Genomic DNA, 23,562 nt, shown 5'->3' with positions numbered 1-23,562 from the left:
GGCAGCATCAGTTGGTTTGGTGTTGCTCTGTGATTTTCATACTGAATGTGCTTGGAAGATACCATTACACAGATTTATCAGAGGAAGGGTATAATGAGGCTGTAGTTTCAAACATCTAATACATGTATTTACACGTAGGGTCAGGATTCAGTTGCTTAAGCACAGACATCTACTGTCCTCCAAGAGGCCACAGCGTATTCAAGATGTCTTCATTGGGACAGGTGGATGTTTCAAAGGTCCTATAGGAGACCTGTCCCTTTCTGGAATGAGAGCTGAGGATCAGACAGTGTTCTGTGGGACATCTTAAGTGTCCAGTTGCCTTCAAGTGACTGAGTCTCATCTCTGTGTGTGAGTTATGTGTCTAAACTCTGTTTACATAGAATCAGTTACCCCAAAAGTGTGGTTTGAAGTTATTCTTCCTGGACTCCAGTTCCTGCTGCAGAAGGCTTAGTCATGTGTCCTGTCTGGCACTACCACTGGACATGTCTTGGATGCCTTTGCATGTCTCAAACGACACTTAAGTGCCAGTGTTTATGTGACTGAATCCAACCCACAGCCATTTCGGTCTGTGGAGCTTGTAGGACTGTTTTATTCACTGCCACTTGGATTTATGCTTCGTGCTGAGCCAAACGACTATCTAGTCTCCATTATTTCTTTTGACTGTGTGTGTGATGGGAGCTTAAACACTGAACTGAAACATGGTCAGCTAAACGTAGGAAATTTAAGTGTGGACCTCAATTCTACCTCGTGACTTTGTAGTAACGATGGTTTGATGAGGGAAGAGAGTAAAACTGTTCATTTTAAACAGAAATTCTGCATTGTCCTCTGATGTAGTGGGGATGGGATGCATTAGAAATACCTTACAGCTGATGACCCTTCCTCTCTTCAGTACCCCAAGGAAGGCATCCTGATGCTGTACTAACCTATTTATTTCCTTCTTCCTTACCCGTGCACCTATTACATATATCCCTTTTCTATATTGATCTCACTGTGGAACTCTTAGTTGTAATCTTCAAGGGCTGAATTTTTCCCCAAAATAATCTTTCACTAAGTAAGTTAGGTGCTGTGTTGTGCACTGATGAACAGCAAATTCATTTCTTTTACTGCCCTCAGCTGTAGAAACTGCTGTGTCCTGGTGGGTCAAGAGGTTGCTGCTTGTACGCTGAGAGCTGGTTGAAATGACAGTGGATCCTGATGCTGACTTCCCACTAGCCCAGGGAACTGATGAGTTTGGAGAGCAAGAGCGCAAAATGAATGCTGTAGTCTTTTCGCAAAGGTCCTAGGAAAAGCAAACCCAGAGTCTTAATTATAGCTAATTAAACTAAGGAAATGCTTCCTTGGAGTTCAGTAGCAGTAAATATCACTGTGTAATTTAAAGCAATACTGTTTTTCACTTTTTTCTAGATTAAAATCTCTTGGAGCAAAGATAAGGTCAAACCATCTGAGAAAGTCTCCCTTAAAATCAGTACAACGGAACCAGGATCGATAATTGGACTTGCAGTTGTTGATAAAAGTACAAAGCTTCTAGGAGAAAGTAGCGACATAACAGAAGATTCTGTAAGTAAATGGGAAAAAGTTTTCATTATTGTATATACGAAATATTTTCATGGAAATGTTATAGTTTATATGCTGAATAAGTAATATTCTTTGGACAGGATTTTTATTCCTTAATTGTGCAAATTTTTTTACTTCCGCAAGTAGTTTATCAACACTTGCGGAAAGAATGGAAAAGACTGTAAGGCTTATAAGGTAGTAGGTCCAGCATTTATAATTTGAATTAATACTTTATTGTTCTTCCATTTGATAAACTGCTCAGTTAACACTTGGCAGTTTCTTCTTTCAAAAAAGACAAAAAAGTCAGAAAATCTCCCTACTGATTTGTGCTTTGTGCTCTTTAAAATTAGTAATATAAAAAAAGAAAAAAATATTTTTTGAAGAGCAGAATAAATTATTAATCTTTTTGAATTCCCTCTAGTTGCAGAAGCTCTAGTACATCAACAATTTGAAAGAGCTTACAATATACGTCATTCTTAAAGTGCTCAAATGACATAGCCTAAGTGCTGCAGAATATCAGTGGACTGTAGGCTGTTATTTTAGGCTTGTTATAGCCTTGGTCACTCTTCCATTAATCATGAAACCATTGCAGCCTAATCTCCTTCGTCCTGTCTTGGATTCTTTTCTCTTTGACATGAGAGCTAAGCGAGCTGCTGCTTGAGGTACAGCTCTATGAATTAACATCTACAACTGAAAGTTCTGAAAAATGTGAATTTGCATTCAGTCTTTGTATGATTTTGTTTTTCTTGTCTTAGATCTTCCATGAGCTCAATTTATACAGCACAATACAGTATTTCCCCCTGGTCAGAGGTTCCTTCGGTGTCTTTCAGGTACTTTTTGTTTATTCTAAGCTGGCTTTTTTACTTACTGCTTAGTGATTTGAACATCTGGAAGACAATGCCCTTCTTAAAGTTCGCAACTGTAGACAGCATACTGCTTTCATGGCTTGATGTGGGTTTTGAATTGTGACAGTTATCAATATGTAAATACTCTGAATGCAAAGAAATATGTTTATACTTTCAGAAATATGGATTGCTTTATGCTTGGTATTGTCTTCCCTTTGAAAAGTTTTCAGTCTTCAAGGCAATATTCAGATACAGATGATCTCAGTTTTGTTGATTCCTGTATATTAATTGCTTTAGTTCTATGATTGCTTTATTATGATGACTTTTTTTTCTTACAAAAAAAAAGAAAAGAAAAGAAAAAGAAAATAGATAAGTACTGTTGATGTCCTGAATGTCTTGTATTGAGATATACTGTATAAATTTTATCTAGAAATGCAGCCTTTGGATATCAACTGATGCAATCCTTGAGGAAGATAAGGAACATTTTCTTTGTAAGTAATAAAAATAAGTGTAGCTGAATTTAATTTACTGAGTAGGGAAGGAGATCCATGGTTTAGGGCCCTTGTTAGGTCTTCTTACTGTATGCAGGCTTCATCCAGCCTTGCAAACCATTACCATTTCCAATGCTCAAGACATACAAAATGCATATGACTAGTATTTTAAAAACTTTGGTTTTGCTGCTGTCCTGAGTGACACTACTTAAAGCCCTGAAGATGAATGGAGCTACTATTTGCCATTCCAGTTGATACATGTTACAGTGGTTTGTCATGTGTAGCCATGTTACGCCAGTTCCATAAGCACTCCAGAGAGGCCATGTAGAAATCTTAAGTTTGTGTGAAACATTTTTTACCAAAAAAAAAAAAAGAAGCAAGAAAATTAGTTCCTAATGTAGTTACTATATGTAACAAAGCTATAGATTGTTCTCCAAACACTGCAAACACTGTATTAATTTGACTTTTTTAAACTGTATTAATTTGATTTTTCTTAAACATAGATATTTGTAGGTAGGACAATATTTTTTTTATTTTGCAGATGGTGGAATGATACCCTTAGAGGATGGTTTTGGTGATGATATGCCGGTATCTAAAAATGGACCTCCTGATTTCAGCAATCTCTATGTGAGGACACATTTTCCAGAGACTTGGCTTTGGATAGACACTAAAACTAGGTATAAGATTAGAAGGAAATGGAAACTGATTTACACTTGCCGTTGTTATTTGGTAGCTTTCAGTAGCATTCTGCAGTGGTGCTGAAGAACATTGCCTAAGTATGTGGTGTTATTTATATTCTGCTACCACCTAGGGGCCACATGTGAGATTGGAGACCCGCCAAACGATGCATTGTACAAAATGCACAAAATAGGACAATGCCTGACTGAAGGCCTTGTAGTTTCAATAGAAACTAGATAAAAATCCTGGACACAAAAGTAACTCTTATCCTTCTGAAGATGGGGAGATAGCAGATGGGGAGACCCAGCCTTTTTCTCTGGAGTACATGAGAAGATGGTGATTAGCCCGGAAAGGGAAATTTATTCCTGTCTGCACCTAATTCAGTGAGCAGTTCACACAGATGATAGTCGGATAGAAATCCGACTGGTGTCATGAAGCACAAATCTTGTATTCTTTAACAGCTGAGAGGTTTGGGAAGCAACTGTCATCTGGGATTGCTTTAAAGGATATGTAAAAGTTGATTACATGTAATGTGATTCAATGTAATTACCTTCAATTAATGTAATTTAAAATAATTTAGACCTTCAAAAATTATTTTGATCCCATCACAAATATTTATAAATGATTAGGGAAATAAAACCAGATAAACAGCGCTTTTTCCACCAAGAGGTTGGATTTAATTTTTGATGGATTTTAAACATTTGTGTCTGCTTAGTGATGTCTGTAAATGGATACTTTTGAAAGTCTGCTCTCCCCTTCTGCCATCAGATCTGACAGAGACACCATAATGGAAGTCATTGTACCTGATACCATCACATCCTGGGTAGCCAGTGCTTTTGTGATGTCTGAAAACAGCGGGCTTGGAGTGACGACTGCTCCAGTGGAGGTACCATGGCACTAGACAGTTTTCTCCTTTAAATGGTGGTAGCACTGTAGATTATTTCTGGAAGCTGTATTTTAGTTCTAACAGCAGCCATCTCCTTATACTAATAAAGTGATTGAGAGGCCGTGTGTATCCAAACTGTGAAGAAATCATCATCGCTGAAGTTATGTGATACTGTATCTGCCCCCCCTTCCTACTCCTCTAAATATCTTGGATTTTACACAGGTACTTGGGTGCCTATTTTTGTTAGAGCACTTTCAGGATGCGCCCCCTTCACAATCTTTGTATGTAGAAAGGGAGAATGATTGCCTGAGGGCGGTGTGTTTCCATGTTTTCTTGGCTCTGCCAAGAGGGCTTTCCATGAGTTGATAGTGCATGCAGGGGGGTTTGCACAGACTAGCTGGGAAGAGGTGGCTGGGATGGGAGAAACACATTTTATGCTGGAAAGATCATGCCACTCTGCTGCTCCACTAAGACTTACCCTGGGAGCGAGGATGGGAGGGTTGCTTGAAGGTTAAATTCTGGCCTTGCTTTCATTTATCTGTCAAAACTAGTCTAGGAGTAAACATAGGTGCTACTTCTTGGGTGATGTAGCTTGAGGAGCAGAGTGGCCAACGAAAGCTGGCAGTGGGGTGAAATGCTTCTTGCTGCTAAGTTCCTGTCTCCTGAGGCTCTTTTTGTACTTTCAAGTGTTCAAGGAGTTTAGCAATTTAAGCTAAATTCAGGGCTCCTCAGTTTAGGTCTCTAATCTGAGATACCTAATGTACAAGTGCAGTTGTCCTAGGCTCACTGTATTCATGGAAACAGCTACTTAGAGTTATTTAGCCTGTTTAAAATAGGAATTACTTTTTGAAACCTCATTTAACTAGTATTTTACATACATTGAATAATCCTCTGAAGGCAGTTACCTCCTTCCATTCATTATGTGAAGGTCCTAGAGAAACTATGTTCCTAACTGAGACAATTCCACTTAAGTGCCTATAGAAAGGTTGAAACGCTGCAGGATTTCCAGCTTGATGCCAGGGCTAGTCCAAGCATAGCTTGGAGACAGCCATTTACTCGTTTAAGTTCTCATGCCCTCAGATTCTTGGGGAGGGGCAACTTTTGGGATCCAAACCAAGATCTAGGTCCAGATTTCATAGTTGGCTGCTACACCAGACACAGAACATGTGCTTTGAACATCCTGATCATAACTTCACCGCAGAATTTGGACCCCAATCGTAATTTTGTGGCTAAGACTCCTTTGAGACTGGAGTCATGATTCTTGTTTCTTTCACTCAGCTTGGCAGATGTGGGACAGAAGGAGGAATATTTTTCTGATTCAGAGTGTATGAAAGTATATACTTGGACTCTCATCCTCAAATCTGAGAAGGCTGCAAGTAGAACAGATGTTGAGATTATTATTTAACTAATCACTCACATGCACTGTTCAGTGCTTCATCCTCGCTGGGATGTTTAGATTGCACTTAAGAGTTCCATATGCTGAAACATGTTAATCAGTACCATATAGAGAGGCAAATAAAAGAAATGCATGAAAACAGTAATGGGGAAATAGATAAGTGACATCTGCATGCTTAATGGCATTTACTGCTTTGCATCTTGGTTTTTTTGACTTCTACTACATGGAGTGTCGATAATTTTACCCTATTGTATTTTATTGTAATATACCAGGATATATTTTAAAAATTGCAAGTTTTACAGAACAACAAAACAAAAAAGACGAAAGAAAATAAATACATAGGGAAGAGCTAACCAAAAATTCTCCATCAGAACTTCTCTAATGACTAATATCTAAAGAATTTTTTGACACTGAAAGCTTTAGCAAACAACTTTTCAAAGTTTAAAAGGAAAATGTTGGAATATTTGCTAGCTAGAAAGAAAGCTGAGGGGTTTTTGGATCTGAAACTCAAGACACTTGGAAGAATTTTTTTTATGAAAACCAAATGAAAACCATTTCTAGTTGACATTTCAATAATAAAGGATATCATGCTTCAGCTGTTCTTATTGTACAGATGTTCATAAACAGTGAAATTTTGATCCTATTCAGCTTGATGAGAGCTTACCACTGACTTCTTGGAGCCAGGACTTCATCCAACCCCCTCTGTTCACAGATAAAAGTAACTGCTTGCTGGTATATTTCTACAGTTTTTCTTGTAATTAAGAAAAGATGTATTTTTTGAAATATAAATAAAGAACTTATGCCAAGATTAATTTTACAAAATAACACATTTTAAGGTGCTGGTGAATTACAGAATTTGGGAGAGTCAGTTGTTTTGTATTCCAATATGCAGTTCTGTATTGACATGGAGATAAAGCAACTGGCACATTCCTAATCATCCATTACTTGTGCACTCAAAACAGTTCACATGTACCTTAATGAGCTCTCAGAACAGATCACAGCTTCCAGACTTGCAGATGATAGACTCTTAGCCCCAATTCAGGTGCCCGTATTGGAACTTGCCCTGTGAAAGCTGCCAGCAGCTCTCATCTGAATGACGCTGCTGCATTCCCACAAAGGTGCTAATGACCAGAAGCATCTTTTGCTTCTGCTTCAGCCCTGCAGTAATACATTTTGTTAACTGTATAGTACAAGTAAACATACTGTGTCATCTGAATGTAAAAGTGATCAGAAGACGAGCTGTATAGTAATTTTCATGCTAGTAGGGGTTCATTGCTGATTTTGTTTTGCAGTTAGAAGCTTTTCAACCTTTCTTCATTTTCCTCAACCTTCCATACTCTGTCATCAGAGGAGAGCAGTTCATTTTGGAAGTGAACATCTTTAATTATTTGAAAGAAGAAGCTGAGGTAAAAAACCAGACTCTTTGTACTTAAATGTTACTAGACACTGCAGAGTTTTCATCACTGGTGGAGACCATGTCTTTCTCTTGTGAGAACTTTAATATTTTCTTCAGTGGGCAGACTATAAAGCTATTTATACACAATAAAGGTGGCAGCTTATGAAAGCGGTTCTTCAAAATTAACACTATTGTATTGCAAATGTTACTGTATTTACAGGTTACTGTGATCCTGGATATGAATGATGCTTTTGAAATTATTCTAACATCCAATGAAATAAATGCTACAGAAGATCAGCAGTCCGTATCTGTACCAAGTGAAGATGGGAAAACTGTTCAATTCGCAATCAAGCCAAAAAAGTTGGGAGAGATTCCCATCAAAGTGACAGCAATATCATCTGCTGCTTCTGATGCTATCATCCAGAAAGTTTTAGTAAAGGTAAACAGTCTGCAGCTTGGCTTGTTCCTGAAATAAGTTGTTGCCTAAAATAGACAACAGTGGACAGCAAAAATGCAAACCAATTTACTTGTCCGCCTCTTGCTTCATAAGGTTGGTTTTGGGTCAGGTGGCTGTAAGTCGAAAGCACTTCTTTTAAAATAATTTCTCCTTTAAAATTCTTTAGATCTCCTTCCAGGAATTAATGTATAGATCTGTTCAACAACAAGATAGTTTGTCAGATGCTTCTGAAAGCAAGGTGAAACCTGTTTGTGCATCGGTGAACCCCTGCTGCTAAGATACCTTAATAATCTGGGGAGAGTGGACCAAATACATTTGTTATGGATAAGTGCAATCAATTTTGCCATACACTTGGTTTTAGTTCAAAGCCTATTTTATATGAACATTTATGTATTTTGCTAGTGGTGGAAATCTAGCCTCCAGACTTTCTGATAAACCAGAAACTGGTAAGACTGGCCTGACTTTGGACATCGAAGCCTGGTTCATGTTAGGCTCCATTTCAGTGAATGATAGTAGACATTTGTACATCTTATCCTAAAATAAGTGCTTAAGATCATAGAATCAGAATGGTTGAGGTTGGAAGGGAGTAGCCTTACCTTCTTACTCAGGGCAGGATAGACTACAGCAGGATGCTCAGAACCTTGTACAGTCAGGTTTTTAATTCCTTAAGGACAGGGCCTTCACAGCCTCTCTGAACAGTTTGTTCCAGTGTTTAAACACTCTCACAGTTCAAAAAGTTTGGGTTGTTTTTTTTAATATTTGAAAGGAAATCCCTTTATTTCAAGTTGTGTGCATTGCCTCCTGCTTTGCTATTGAGCACCTCTGAAAAGAGCCTGGCTCCATCGTTACACCCTGCCATAAGGTATTTATACACGTTGATGAAACCTCCTGAACTGTAGAGGAGTGAAGCTGGGTTAATTAACATTGACAACATACAGCTGTGGGCTGGCTTCAGGGGCGGTGGGTTGGCTGATGTAGACAAGGTGCAGCTGTGGCTGGTTCTGTTAAGTGATCGGGCAGCCAAGGAAGAAGCAGAGAGAAGAAAAATAGAGAGTGCCCCCTGCATGAGGAGAGACTAGGAGAAGGCAGCAGAGGGACTGGTGTGAAGAGTATGATAGTATGTGATGGTAGAAGATTTTGTTGCAGCTGGCTAGTTTTGAGAGTGCTGTGACACTGGACCTTTTCTTCTCCAGGCTGAGCAGAGCCAGCCTCTTCTTAGACCCCTTAAAACCACTATCTTGCAGGATTGTGAAATGTTTTCCAGTGGAGCTACTTACTGACCTTTCTGTTGAAGTTCGGTTGTGCAGAAGAGAATAAAAGCCTGTTAGACTAAGGTGTAGGCTGAGGACAGAAACCTATTTATTTTCTCTGCTTCGAGGACAATTTTTCTTAAGGGATTTTTTCATGCACAAGGAAGCAAAACCTTTATGTCCATGTACCTAACTTCAGTTTAAGTTCTCCTTGTATGACAGGCTGTAGGATTGCAGACAGCATGAAAGGTACTACCTCCAGCCTTGGCATGTGCTCAGCCATGGAGCTCTGTGCTTGGCCTGGAGCTCACTGGAATCGGAGATGCTCTCATTGACTTTGTGGGTGTATTTTTGTAATTCACATGTAGTAGTTGAGGTAGGTCTTTATAATGAGAGAAACATTTCTGTGTCAGTTTGGAGAGGCCAATAGCTCAGGTTCTTGATATGTTAGCAGGCAGCACAGAATACCTGTCAGTGTTTTAGACCCCTCAGTCCTGTAACCACAAAACTCCTGTCCTAAAAGTAACAAACTGTTGGAGATTACAGTAATCCTATCTTTATTTTGATAGGCTGAAGGATTGGAACAGATATATTCTCAGACCGTCCTTTTGGATTTGACAGAGAATAAACCACAAGTAGTGTCAAAAACTTTGGATTTCACTTTTCCTTCTGATGTTGTAAGTGGCAGTGAGAGAGTGCAGGTCACTGCTGTTGGTAAGGTTTATCTTATTCTGTCTCCATCTTTATTATTGACTGGTCAACTGTATTTTTTTTTTAATACTTTTTTGCCAGCTGGGCTTTTGTTGAACTCAGTATCTAAAATATATATGTCCATAATCCAGCTGCTGGCATCTTTGCCCTGTAGGCATAGGTGGTTTTTAAAGAACAGAGCAGTTGCCAGTACTAACTAGAAGTAGTAAACTATGTCAAGTAGAGCAAGTAGGCTGGTATGTAATAAGCTGAGCTACCCTAGCTGGATTTGCTAGAGCTTCTTTCAGAGCCCCTGCTGAATAACCCTTACAACATTTTTGCCCACTATGGCTGTTGCTTTATAGATTTTTAGGGAACTGCATTCATTTTTATGTAATTGCTATATTAAGAGGTTGAATCATTAATTCAAAATAATTTATCATCATGCATTAGAATAAGCATAAGAAAACTTTATGGATGGAATGTGTTATTCCTTTAATTTATGTAATTTGCAATATTGTGGTATTGATTATCTGTTTGCAGAGTTAGAGGGGGAGTGGGATTTTAATAAGGAAGGTCCTGCAAAGTTTGCACACATCCTGTTTAAATTTTGCTTGTCTGCAGAATAAAACCTAAAACCTGACTGATGATTGTTTCTTGTGACACCTAGGCTTTGGTAACTGTGGGTGAGAGATGAAATACAGGAATTTTCAAATATGTGCCATTATTGAAACATTTTCCAGGATTAAATATCTTTTGTTTCTTCTTTTTTTTTTTTTTTTAAATGGTAGCTGTTTGAAATTACTCTAGTTGGAAAGGTCTGTGGGGAGGTGGGTCAGTGGGCACAACGTTAATCAGAAGATGAATTATCTTTTCTGCCTGGTTAGTGGTGTTTAGTATAAGCGTTCCTAATGTATTTTCTTGCAGTTTAGATGATACCACACTTTTTGTGTATCTATTTACTTGTGATAAGCTCTAATTTATTTTCATTACATTTTATCTTTCAGGTGATTTACTTGGGCCTTCTATCAACGGTTTGTCATCACTGATCAAGATGCCTTACGGCTGTGGTGAACAGAATATGATCAATTTTGCTCCAAATGTTTATGTTTTGCAATACCTGACTAAAACCAGGCAGCTGAGAGAGGATATTAAATCAAAAGCTGTATCATTTATGAGAAAAGGTCTGTATGCTTAAAGGCAAGATGTTAGATTTTTAAGAACTCTTACTAGTAAAAAGGTATCTGTGACTTTGCATTTGGTGCTTGAAATACTGCTCTAACTTGAAGAAAAGCTCATCTTCTCTTACTTTTCTGGGCTGACAGAATTAAAGAGCAAATGGTTTTGTTTACAAGGACAAGTTTGCTCAGAAAAAAACATGCTGTTTTTAAATAGTTACTTTTTTTTTAAGATGAAAAATGCATTTTAGAAGGTAATTCTTAGGTATTTCCTAGGTGATTGTATTTCTCCTTTGCTAGAACCGTAAGCAAACATTTCTGACCTCAAGCAGAGGTCAGAAATGTTGAAAAGAGGTTGAAAAGTAGTCAGTGGGCAGAGTGAACCATATTCATCCCGTGTGTGTATCAGTCTTCAGTGACACCATCCCCATCCTGCCACGTCCTTGTAAAGCTCAAGGAGTTGCGGTTGCTCTGGTGGCTGTCTTTCACCTACCCAGGTTTTAGACTTGATCAGAAGTGAACTCTGTGCTGGAGATGAAAAGCTGGAAAATTTTAGTTAGACATTGTTGTATATTTTAATTAGGAAATACTGCAAGGCGTCACAAGGTGTGGAGAGCTTAGTTGCACTATGCTTCTCTGTGCCTTTTGGATCAGGCAGTGTCTAACTGCGATGTACCACGCTTGCCATGTGTCAGTCTGCATGCTGAGAGCCTGGTTCACAGAGAGGAATGAGTTTATCCTCATGTGAGCTACACCCCTACTAAGGTGCTATGATGACATTTTCAAATGTTGTTTACTCTCTGTAAGTCTTAGGGTTTGTTTTTTTTTTTTTTTTTTTTGTGTGTTTGATTTATTTATTTTTTTTAAGTTGTTGACATTTCCCTTGGAAAAGACACAGCTCAAAATAATTTTTCCTTTCATCAAGATCCCAATTTTCTGTCAAAAGCAGTAAAAGCAGTTAACTGATTTTTTTAAACCCTTCCTACTACACGATTTAGTTGAAAAGTAAGGGGGGGAGAAGAGATGTGTTAAGTAAACAGCTACTCTGAAGTTTGTAAGCAGTCTGCCGCTCTTTGAAGCTCGAGTTTTGCTACCATAATTTTCTGAAGTTTTCCAGTATTGTATTTATTTCAAAGCAAGTGAAAATTATAGGATTAAATGTCACATATGCAAAATATTGTGTTACTTAACTTGTTCCTGCAGCTTTGAATTTAGGTACATGTTTTTAACACTATAATAGCAAAAACAATTAATGTGCTGAAATATTTGTAAGCTTAAGATAGAAAAGAGCCACAACGTGAAAAATACTCTGGTTTTCTGCTTTATTTTAACAATTGATTTCAGTTGTTCCACTGATTCTTTTTGAAAGGTAATCTTAAAGTTGAAATTTATCTTTAGTTTGAGATGTAACTTTTGGTTGCTCAGTTTTTGATAGGATTGTCAGGAAGTTTAATTTAAAATAGATTTTATTTCAGATGTCAGAATTCACTAAATATTTGAAAACATGACCTCATAATCTGAAGTAAATATAATTAATTTTAGGGCTAAATGCTTGTGAGAAGAAGGGATCATATAGCTAGCAGAGACTGCTATACGATCTTTGTTTTAGCAGTCTTTATTTACCTAAAACAAAGGCAAAGTGAAAGAAAAGGTGCCTTTCTGAAGGAAAAAAAATTCCATCAGTTGTGGGAATGACAGATCCCATCTCAAAATCACTTCTTCAGAAATAAAAAAAATCCTGGTTTGTCTGAAAACTTTGGTGCTAGACCCAAAGCAAGCAATGAGTTTGAGCAGTATTTCCAAGCCATTTGAAATGCGAGACCCTTTAGTTCTTTCACATATTCCTGAAGCCTGTTCTGTCCCAGTGCACTCTCGGCCTTGCTCAGTGAGCCTCCTGCATCTCTTGGGTTCCAGCTAGTCCTCTGGGACTACTAGTGTACATCATCATAATAGGATCCATCTTTTCCTTGCTTTTCCACTTGAACGTGTTGACATTTGAAGTATTGTTTTTCATGTTGATTGGAATGAACGCGGTGGTTTGCAACCCCCAGGTCTCCCGTTCCAGCATTTCTGCAGGCTTCCCCATGTGAGATACTCTCATGTTTGGAGACTTGCATGACTGCAGTGGGGTTGGCATTGAGAAGAAAGCAAGCTAACTGCAGGAAATAGCTGTGTGATCGCTCCATCCTCCCCCTGGTTCTGCTCATCTTTCTGATCCCTCCCAATCTTAGACAAATTCGGAGATTAATTTATCCCTGTGTAAGGGCTGCTCAGCATTCTTTGTTAAGCAGGCTGTTGGTCTTAGCTTTGTGCTTTTATGCTACCAGTGGGATGGTGATTATAATACATATTGCTTGTCCCACAGAGAAGTAGACCTCAGTTCTCAAGCCTTGCAGTCAGATACTTTTGAAAAGGAAGCAATCTATTTGTATATATATATATATATATTTGTGTTCCTCATAGCACGTTATTTTGAGGCTTAAACTTTGACATTGACTCTTGCTTTCGTTGGTGAGAAATGCCATTTCTTCCTTTTTCCTCCCACTCAGGAGGGCTTGACTTCTCAAGGTCATTAACTGGGATGACAGATTTTTCTGTATGGGAAAGATTCACCAGTTTTAACCGTGTAATCAACCACTGTCGTCATGTTAATACATTATAAAACCCCTTTATTTAAGTTTGATTTTTTTATAATGAATTTGAAATTGTGATTCCAAACTCATCTAAAGAAACAAAAACTTAACCTGATGCTACTGGGATAAGAGTTTGTATGGGAAAATGCACTGGTATACTATAGCAGCTCAGATTCACACCTTTATATGTCCTCTATAATACAGAGACCTGACTAGGATTTCATCTTACACTGTAACTTAGATTGAGGTACCAGGCCATGTGTTCCTCAGTAATTAGTGGTGTGGTTCGCTCACTGTGTATCTATATTCCAGATAGTATGTAAACAAGTAATTAATCCTTTATCAGTGAAAGCAGAGAACATTTTGGATGGGAACGGTTGTGGCTGGATGGACCTCATGGGACATATTTAAAATCATTAATTTGTGTAGGACTTAGTGATGGTTGCCTGAGGGTTTTCCTTCTGCCTGGCTGATTCACTATTGTGTCTGTCAGGTGTTAGACTAATGAATATACTTTCTTAATTATAATAGCTAAAACAGTAAAGCCAAGGAGAAAGACAAGGTGGGAGGAAAGAAGAAAAGATGTCTTCCAAAATGCTATAAATAGATACAGTTATTGTTCTGGATACACAAATGGCAAGCAAAATGTAAGGGAAGGAAAGCTTTAGGTATCAGGAACTACAGTAAATAGCATATCATAGAAAGCTCTTAATTTCTTAAGATTAATGAACATTGGTTCTGCAGTGAAATCGGCTATTAAGGGTGCTGCTAGCTGGTTGTGAGCAGCTAGTGAGCCCTGTGGGGGCCCTTTTATTATAGATATTCAGCAGTCAGGAGAGAGCTGCACTTGTTCTGGATACTGAAAAAATCTTTGGATACATTTTGAATGGGTCCCTCTCAGGATTTCAGGACCTTCAGGTCTTTTGAAATTTTTTACTCATTTCAGAACAGCTTCTTCCAGTGTGCTTTTGTGCTAGCTAATCCTTTGATTTCACAAAAGCAAGCTGCTGAAAGGGTCTGCTTTGTAGCAGCATTTGTAGCTTTGCTGTACCCTTGCCCTTCCAGTTGCAAAAGACTTCATTTTCACTTGTGCTTCCTTCTGCTGGGAAGATAGAGTGCTTCTGTAGGCACATATAACTCCAGCTCCCCAAAGCAATGAAGCATTCAACTATAGCTGCTACTCCGCTCTGTGCTTGCTGCTGCACTCCTGAAGCCACCGAGTTACGTGGGAGCATGTCTCTCTGCACTGAGCTGTCGTGTTTGGGTGGCGGATGAGTGGGAATGGGAGCTTCTGGTTCTGCTTTTATAGATGGATCCTTAGTGTTACTGCTGCCCACTTTCTCATCATCTTCCTTGCAGTTTTGTGTGTTGCTACATGTTTGGGACATTTTTTATGAAATACAAGCTCAGGTTCTGCCCTTCTCACCCTTAGAAAGTGCCTCGCTTCACATGAGCAGGCAGTTTGTGCTGGAACTGTCACGAGAGGGAAGTGTTCAATACCCATCTCTGCTTTTCCACTTCAGGCTACCAAAGAGAGCTGCTTTTCCAGAGGGATGATGGCTCGTTTAGTGCCTTTGGAAATGAAGATCCCTCTGGGAGCACATGGTAAGTAGTTCTGCCAGATTGACTGTAGAATTTGAGTATTTTAGATACTTTCCCTGCGACTAAAATTTTTTTGTGAAGCTGGTAAAAATTTCCAGTTGTATTAGCCTTCTGCCTGGTTTTCATTAGGTGTTTAGGCCAACTCTAAGGTCATCCCGCTGGATAACGTGCTGTCAAAGCCGTTATTAGGGCAAGACTTTTTCATTTCACAAAAGACGAATGATGAATTACTTTAGCCAGGGGACTAGCTTGGTCTGAAAATTTTTGTGTTGCTTTCCTCAAAGGAATGAAGAATAATAATTAAATGACTTACTCTTGCAGTTGACTGAAACCATTTAGGGCTATGTGATCATCATTGCTTCAAACAGATTTTCAGTTCTTTCCGTACTGGAGGCTGAAGACTGATTGAGGCATTTCCTAGGGGGTGAACAGTTAGTGGTGGTAAAAATCTTTCATACTTACCTTGCACATACCTCCTTTTTTTGAGACTGTAAATACAGCTGAAAAAGCCTTCCAAGTGCTGAATGTTACCCTGAGAAGCATAGTGAGCACAGTAGTGGAAGCTAGGCAGATGACAAAGAGACAAGTTCTAGCTCTTTGTTCAGCTAACCGGTGTCGGTTAGTGTAATGTAAATACACTTAAGCATTTCAGTGCGCGCTTCTGACTTTAAATAGAACTATCCCGGTTACTGTGCCACTGATGGAGTCACTCCTCCTGGAGTCATTGAGCGTCTTTGGTTGACGTCAGCAGGATTTGCCTTTGACTCAGAACTGATGGATTGGAAAATGAAAGATAATTTATTTGTACTGGCAACTGTGGTACTTAAATAGTGCAGTGACAGGTTACATGAATACATGTTTGGCAAAGAAGGGAGTCAAAGCAGGATTTGGCATTGTTAATAATAAGATAAAAAAGGCTGTTTCAATGGTATCGTTACAGGAATGATCATGATAATTAACATCATGCTCATAACTACATTACTTTGTAAACTGATTTTTGCCGCTTTAGCCTAGCAGCAGAAGGCAGGAGAGCAACATTTGAATAAAGATGTACACGTGCTGGCAGACTTGGAGTCTATACTCTGTATTTGTTTTTTAAACATAACAGCTGTTAAAGGGGTGATCTTTAGGAACAAGGACATAACCTCATTTTTTTGAGGGTTAAGCTTAATCTACTTGCTTGTCTGGATGAGGCATATATTTTCCTCTGTGCTTGGGAGATGTGTGTAGAACATGTAGTATGCATCGCAGTATTCTTATATCATCTTAAACAGAAAAAGCTGTAATACGTTGCTAATTTTGTGATACTTACTTAATCTTTTCCCCAAGGTTATCAGCTTTTGTATTAAGATGTTTCCTTCAAGCTCGTCCATTCATAGATATTGACCAAGATGTACTTGTGGATACAGCTAAATGGATTGTCCGGCATCAGAAATTAAATGGAGAATTTAATGAGCCTGGGAAAGTGTTACACAGTGATCTTCAAGGAGGTGCCAGTAATCCAGTCACTCTCACAGCTTATATCATGTCATCCCTCCTAGGATTCCCAGATAAACAGGTGATGGAATTCATAAATAGAATTCCTTGTTACTGAAACGCTTCATAAATTGTCAGAGTACCTGGAAAACGCTTGGTAGTTTAAGGCAATAGAGGGACATCTGAACAGAGACAAAATTTCACCTGATTTTGTTCAACTTCCCTTATCTACCGGAGACAATATAAAGTTGTGCTGTTAGACCCTTCAATTTTATGTGCCTTTGCAAAAATCTAAAGGCAGTTGCTTTTAGCAAGAACATTGTCATGGCTTTAGTCCAAGAACTTACAAAGAAATTTATGGCGGGAACTATCCTTAGGATGTTAAGTCATTCCAGTTGATTTAATTAAGATTACTCACGTTCATAAAGGACAGTGCCAGATCAAAAGGCTTGCCTTTGAGATTTGTGCCTGTGACTCTGGAAGAGATTTTCAGTATTTCTTTGTTGTTTGGTGATAGTAATGTTTCTGTTTCTGTACAAATTTTTCTTTTAAATTTTAGTATTTCAATATATATTTTTATTTATTGTACTTTCCTCATTATGATCTTCGTTTCCAGCATGCTTATGTCATCAAGAGTGCTACAAACTTTCTAGAAGATAAACTAGAAGAAGGCATTTCGGATAATTACACTTTGGCACTTGTTACATATGCATTGTCCTGGGCAAAAAGTACAAAAGCAAAGGAGGCCCTGAATTTACTGAACCAGAGAGCAGAACACCAAGGTATTGCACAACTATCTTATACAGTTGTATAGATGGATTTTTGTCAAATTTAAAAACACCTATCATATATCTACAACTTTGTATAGAATTAGAGATGAAGAGAATCCTTTTGAATTCAAATGTTTTGAGTATGATACAGAGAATAAGTGGAGAACTTCCAAGACAGCCGTAATGAAAAGTGTCCGTAAATGAATGACAATTCACAACAAAGCTAGGCCTTTCAGTCTCAGTCACCGTGTTCCTGATGGGAGTACCGTGATGCTGTTGAAGAACATGACTTGTTAAGTTTTCCTGTGGTGTTATGTGCAACTGTAAGATCAGCCTGGTTAAAGAGAGGTGGATGAGGTTAGCTATTCCAAAGTGGTTTGAGTAGGTCAGGAGGGTGTTGGGAGGCAACTAGTTAAAATCAGTATTGTAATGAAGAACCGAAAGATTGGACTTGCTGTAAGACAGTGCAGAGGTCTGTTGCATTTCCTGTAGGAAATCTCTCATTATAATCGTCTCATTATATTTAAATTCTGAGTTCAGCATGACTCAGCTTTTTCCCCTGTTCTGGGGAAAGGACAGGCTATATGGAGTATAAGAAATGGAAGGGTTTTTTGGCTCATAATAGTAACTGTCCTCTTGAAAAATCTGAAGGGATTAATGTTGTAGCCTAGAAATGGAGCCTTCTGGGTGTCCCTCTGTGTTTACCGAGTTAGGTCTTTCAGACAGTCACTTTTGATAAGGGAGGAAGTCACTTTTTTAGAAGACTTGACTCAAGAATGAGCCTAGTGAGCAGCTGTGCTGCTCAAGGTGCTAGTCTGGAAGAGAAAGTAGCACCCCAGCAATGAGGTGGCCTTTTCACAAGGGCTCCTTTATGTGAGCACTTCGGACTGATGACAAAAGGATCAATGTAAAGTTCACTGAAATCAATGGGAGTGACTATTTGGAGTCCAGCTTTTTTTGTAGCTGAGTTCAGCCACTGCTGATGAAGTGCTTCAGTCAGTCCTTTACAGGCCATGTGCCTAAACACTAACACTTTTAAAGAAGCTTGCTAGATCCCGTATGTAAACATTAATTAAGAGACTTCCCTTTCCCAGGAAAGTCTTTCCCAGAAGTTCAAAGACTTCAGTTTGTGGATCTGAGGTTATTGTTGGTTCCTTTTGCAGGAGAATTTCGTTTCTGGATAACACCTGCTTCTGAAATTTCTGATTCATGGCAGCCACGGTCCATCGATATTGAACTTGCAGCATATGCTCTGCTCTCACACTTTCATCAAGACAGATTAGCAGAGGGCATCCCTATTATGAAATGGTTAAGTCAGCAAAGAAATCACCTTGGGGGATTTTCTTCTACTCAGGTAATAGCTTGTCTCAAGGAGTTTCATTATACTTTCTAAATAAGCACTGTGTATTTAATACAAAAAAAAAAAAAAAAGGAAAAAGAGACCATTTGGTTTTTTTACGTGATAATTACTGAATTTTGTTTTGCTGTAACAGCCTCGGTTATGTGCAAGCTTGCATTCTTTATGTTATTAGCATCTTAAACCTGGACTACCAATTTTAGTATATTGGCATGTTTAATAAAAAACAGAATTAGAGGGTCACCTTGGTTGTATAAAATATAACAAAAAATCTTAAATTAAGAAGAAGTGATGCCAGTGGAAAAATAATTAATCAGATTTTCCAAGCAAGTATGATAAATATCTCTGCTTACTTTCTTCCCAAGGAGGGGAACCTCTTTCTATTCTTTCCATATGTGGGTCCTTAAACTCCTGAAAGGCTATTAACTACGATAATAAAGGGGAGTAGGTTTTAGAGAAACAGCTCATCCTAGTGCCTTTGTTGGCAGTTGGTCTTAACTTAATAATGTACTTTGTCCTCATTATTGCATAGATTTTTGATGGGCCATGAAATTTGGAAGATCTTCATTATCTCCAGGAGGTTTCCATGTTCTTGAAACCACATCTTGTAAGCTGTGCCGGCATCCAGAAAATGTGTATAGTCCTTTGGATTGCATTAGTTTAAACTAGCTTTTAAATTAACTGCAAATGCTGGTCACAGTAAAATGTCACATTTCATTGTGCTGCCTAGTACCAAGCTGTACAGGCCATCCTTCATTATTTTCAAATGTTTGTTCATATTAATTGAAATTAGTTCTACTAAATAAAATGCAATTTAAGAACCAGCTTAGTTGCCCAGAGGTTCTAGTATTTTCCTGATGCATTAATCCTTGCTTATTATTTGAAGAGGCTGATTGAAGCACTAGATGAGTTGAAAAAGCTTTTCTGTATTCTTCAGAAACAGTTTTTATTTGTAAAGTTTGAAAATCCAGCAGTGTACCATTTACCCTTGAGGGTGAAGTTGAGAAATGAATTTAATCCTTTTGTTCTTCTATGGTCTAAGCTATTTTGATTTCAGAATTACTACAGTGTCTCTCCAGATGCCTTCTTTTAATTTATGGAAATGACTCCATACTTTTTGTTAACTTCTAAGATTGCTTAAAAAAAAAATGTTTGAAGTGTTTCCTTCCATGAGTTTATTGCATTAGAAACTTAATATATTTTTAAACAGTAAGTAGGAAAGTAATCTGTTGCATGTGTGATGTTTTGTAAATTAGGATAACTTCTTGCAATTTGTATACATGGTATAGTTTACTCTGAATTTGCAATCAGTATATTTTGCTTTATAATACTTTTAATGTTTGGGCATAAAATGTACATGTTTCATATATATAGGAATACAATTCACACAAAAAGTAGCATATATATGAATGTAGTTTTAAAGGGTAGGAAAGAGTAGCAAATTCTGCAAAGCCTGTGTTGCTGGGCAAGAGGGGTGGGCCTGTGAGTCTGGCTTGAGACCATATTTCCTAACTTTTCAGGTTGTGTATTTGACACAGCATTGTCATACTGAGCTGTGTACCTTATGTTTCAGATGTGAATATGTCCTGGTGAAAAGTCTTGGGTATGCCTCCTGCTTTAGAGCATGCCAAGGGGAACATTTATCTTCTCTGTAGGTGGTTCTTTGCCTTCTTGTTTTTCACCTGTGTTTCTGGAAGTCTTTTGAGCCTAGGATGTGGAAGAGCTCTGAAGTCATGTTCAGCAATGTCAGATAGCATTTCTAGATATTTTGAACTCTGAATTTAGGGTGAGAAATGTAAATGTGAGAAATGTAATTGTAAGGACTTGGAAAAAGCGCTTCACAGTATTCCTTGGTTTTCACAGCTTAGGTAAGGGCAAACGTATTTCTGCTTTCAGTTGATTAAGATCAGATTCTCCAACAAGATCTTAGAGCCCCTTAGGTCTGTAAGATAGATCAGACATATAGACGTGATAGGTCACTGTAGTTTCGTTCCCTTCAGTGTGAAAGAAGTTTTTTCAGTTTGGGCTTCCAAGCTGTGTATCTTCATCACAAACTGACATGTGAGTGGGCTGAGTAAGGGCAGAGTCATTCAGATGCAAAGAAGTACTTGAAGATACTATTTCAGGGTAAATATTAGCCTCCTACTGAAAAAGTCAGCCACTTACTCCAGACTATTGAATGTTTTTGTAGCCCATTAGTTGTATCTTCATTCACACCATGTTAAGCACTGGAGTTGGGATCTCAGCTGTAGTGGTTCAGCGCACCAGCAACTTTGGCACTGCTGCTAATCAGCTGATCTTTCTGGATTTTAAGAAATCAGCGAAGCAGGTCATCTCAGACAAGGATGGGGCATGGGAAGGAGAGTGGTTTCTAATCGTTTAGAGTGAATAGGCAGCATATACTGGCACCTTAAGGTATGGCACAATCACCATGTCATAGCTCATCAAAGCTTCTGTTATGTTAGTATTTTGTTACTAGAAGTGACCTAAGAATAAACAAACCACCTCTGTATGCTGAGCCTGCAAGCCAATTCCTTTACTGTCACTGGTTAAAAATAGGTGCAAAATGAAAAATTCCTGAGAAGTGTTAGAGACATAATTTTTTTTTCTAGAAAACAGTGGATGTTAAAATTATCATTCACTAAACTGTGATGGACCAAATATTCAAAAACTGCCTCTTGTATTCAAAACTTGGAGAGCTAAGCCTGCAATCATACACAAAGAAAAGAAAAAATTCCGTATAGATATATGATACTGTGTTTTTAAACATATTCTGCAGTGGTTAAACAATTGCACAAAACCTTTAGTTCAAATATAGAGTTTAAAAAATGGGCTGAATACCTTTGAAATTGTTTCCAGGGGTATGATAAAAACTCATTTCAGGCTATTTTTTTAATAAATGTTAATAGTTTTTCAGACCTGTAGCTTTTGCTTCAGTGGTCAGGTACCCTGAATAACTCCTGTGCAGTATTGGATATTTAATGCATAGTCACGAAATAAATCTAGAAAGCAGATTGCTTTCCTCATTGGCTTTCTCTTCACTCTTCACATGGTATGTGATTCTGACTGTTGTGTCTACCACCATGTCAGGTCTTCCACATAGCGTGCACAAGAGGAGAACTTCCTTAGCTGGCTCCCAGTTCATTCTCCATTGTATGTCACAGTAGCTAACTTGTCCTGTGTTGCCATCCCTCTTCTGTGCTGGGATCCTTCATACCAGCGGAATCCCAGTGGAGGTGTGGAGGTGGCTGCATGAAGACTCCAGCATAAACAACAAATGGGATAATGCAGGAACTGTGAGGTCCCCGAGGATGGCCAATGAACAGGAACTTCTCTGTGCAGGCGGCTTCTTCAATGCAGGATTTGTTTCTCTCAACAGGACACGGTGGTGGCTCTGCAAGCCTTGAGTCTATTCGCAACTCTCACTACTGCAAGCAAAACAGAAATGGATGTGACAGTGACAGCACCTTCTTTGAAAATGCCAGAAACATTTTCAATTGATACTCAAAACCGTTTTCTCCTTCAGACCAAGGAGGTACTGTAGAAAGCAAGGAATACTTTTGTAAAGTCTGCTAACTGAAAGTACTTTGAAAATACTGTTTTGCTTATCTTTCTTTCAGATTGCCCCTGCACAACCAATGACAATTACAGTGGCAGCGCAAGGAGTAGGATTTGCTGTCTTTCAGGTACACAGTGCAGTTATTCTTGCTAAAAATATGCTCTCTATAAGGAAGGTGTGTTTTGGAGCTTTATCAAACATGCTAATAAGAACAATCTTCTGAAATGTCTCAAATCACTACCAAAGTACTTCACTAATTGAAGAATGCTCTGAACCAAATATTGTGAATGGACATATTCATGTGATTGTTTATGTCTGTGATTGTTTATGTCTAATGGCCTGGACTTTTTAATACTGATGGATTATTGGCAGTTCTGGGGCACTTCATGGACCATATCGAAACAGCCCTGCCCACCTGCCGAAATGCAGTGTCCATCTGTAAGACAAAGCATTGCAGCGATACATTGGCAGGCGCGAAGGTCAGAGTGAAAAAAAAGGCATGTGGACCAGGCAGGAGTGCCTCATTGAGAACCTGTGGTAAAGCATGGTAAAGCACAGATCAGTACAGAACAAGATTACACTGCTAGTTATTAGCATTATTTTCCTTTTATTGAAGCACAATACAACAATGTTGTGAAAGTTAAAAAATAAAAGACTGTTACAGCCAGAATCTCCAGCAATTTTTACACTGTTCTCAAATAGCATGAACGACGGAGTCAAAGGATCCTGCAAACTGCCAGCAGTAATAGATGCTTAGCATCAGCCAGAAGCGGGGGCGTGGTGAGGGATGGAAGGAGGTATAGTGGTCCCCTCTCCGCCTGTCCTGTGAAAGACTCTTTTGGTAGTATGAATTCAAACATCTTTACTTACATTTAAACAAATTAAGCTGGGATCAGCTCATACTCTATTTAGAACTAGGAAACTGTAAACAGTCTTTTCAGCTGCTTGCTCTTTCCTGATAACAGGAAATCTTGTTCTGCCTCCAAGATTTTCTCTAACCCTATGACAAACATAATGTGAGAAGATGACAGTATTGGGTCTGATTTGATATGGCCACTAATGGGTGTCTCTTCCCTGCTGTCCTGTCCATGATAGTGGCTTAGAACCACACAGGTGAAAAAGATGGCTTTTGAAAAGCTATGGGTAATACAGAAATATTAGCCTCTAAGCATGAGAGACTCATTTTATTTGAAGTATATAGATAAACTCACAATTGCTGAGCGTATCACAAAAGCAGAGAATTCCTACTAGACTCCTTCTAGCTGTACTTGGGAAAACTGAACTTGGGCTGCTTTTAATCATCTCAGAGTTTTATGCCAGGTCAGACTCCATCTCAAGTTCCTT

General features: G+C 38.5%; 1 protein-coding gene across 2 annotated transcripts in view; it reads left to right on the top strand.

Moving 5' to 3' along the window:
- CD109 (CD109 molecule) overlaps positions 1–23,562 on the top strand; it is a 98,763-nt gene that overhangs the window by 56,876 nt on the left and 18,325 nt on the right. For both annotated transcript variants that reach the window (XM_080388710.1, XM_080388709.1), the window contains 15 exons: positions 1,405–1,557; positions 2,310–2,384; positions 2,830–2,890; positions 3,432–3,567; positions 4,337–4,454; positions 7,143–7,256; positions 7,467–7,685; positions 9,523–9,667; positions 10,651–10,827; positions 14,978–15,059; positions 16,386–16,614; positions 17,149–17,314; positions 18,466–18,656; positions 22,039–22,194; positions 22,280–22,345. In XM_080388710.1, the coding sequence (XP_080244836.1) occupies positions 1,405–1,557; positions 2,310–2,384; positions 2,830–2,890; positions 3,432–3,567; positions 4,337–4,454; positions 7,143–7,256; positions 7,467–7,685; positions 9,523–9,667; positions 10,651–10,827; positions 14,978–15,059; positions 16,386–16,614; positions 17,149–17,314; positions 18,466–18,656; positions 22,039–22,194; positions 22,280–22,345 (2,088 nt within the window). The remainder of the gene's footprint in view (positions 1–1,404; positions 1,558–2,309; positions 2,385–2,829; positions 2,891–3,431; positions 3,568–4,336; positions 4,455–7,142; positions 7,257–7,466; positions 7,686–9,522; positions 9,668–10,650; positions 10,828–14,977; positions 15,060–16,385; positions 16,615–17,148; positions 17,315–18,465; positions 18,657–22,038; positions 22,195–22,279; positions 22,346–23,562) is intronic.

Source organism: Falco punctatus, assembly GCF_963210335.1.
Source record: "Falco punctatus genome assembly, chromosome: 5".
Classification (NCBI taxonomy): domain Eukaryota; kingdom Metazoa; phylum Chordata; class Aves; order Falconiformes; family Falconidae; genus Falco; species Falco punctatus.
Note: the sequence above shows the minus strand (reverse complement) of the source record. Positions and strands in the feature narration are given on the sequence as shown.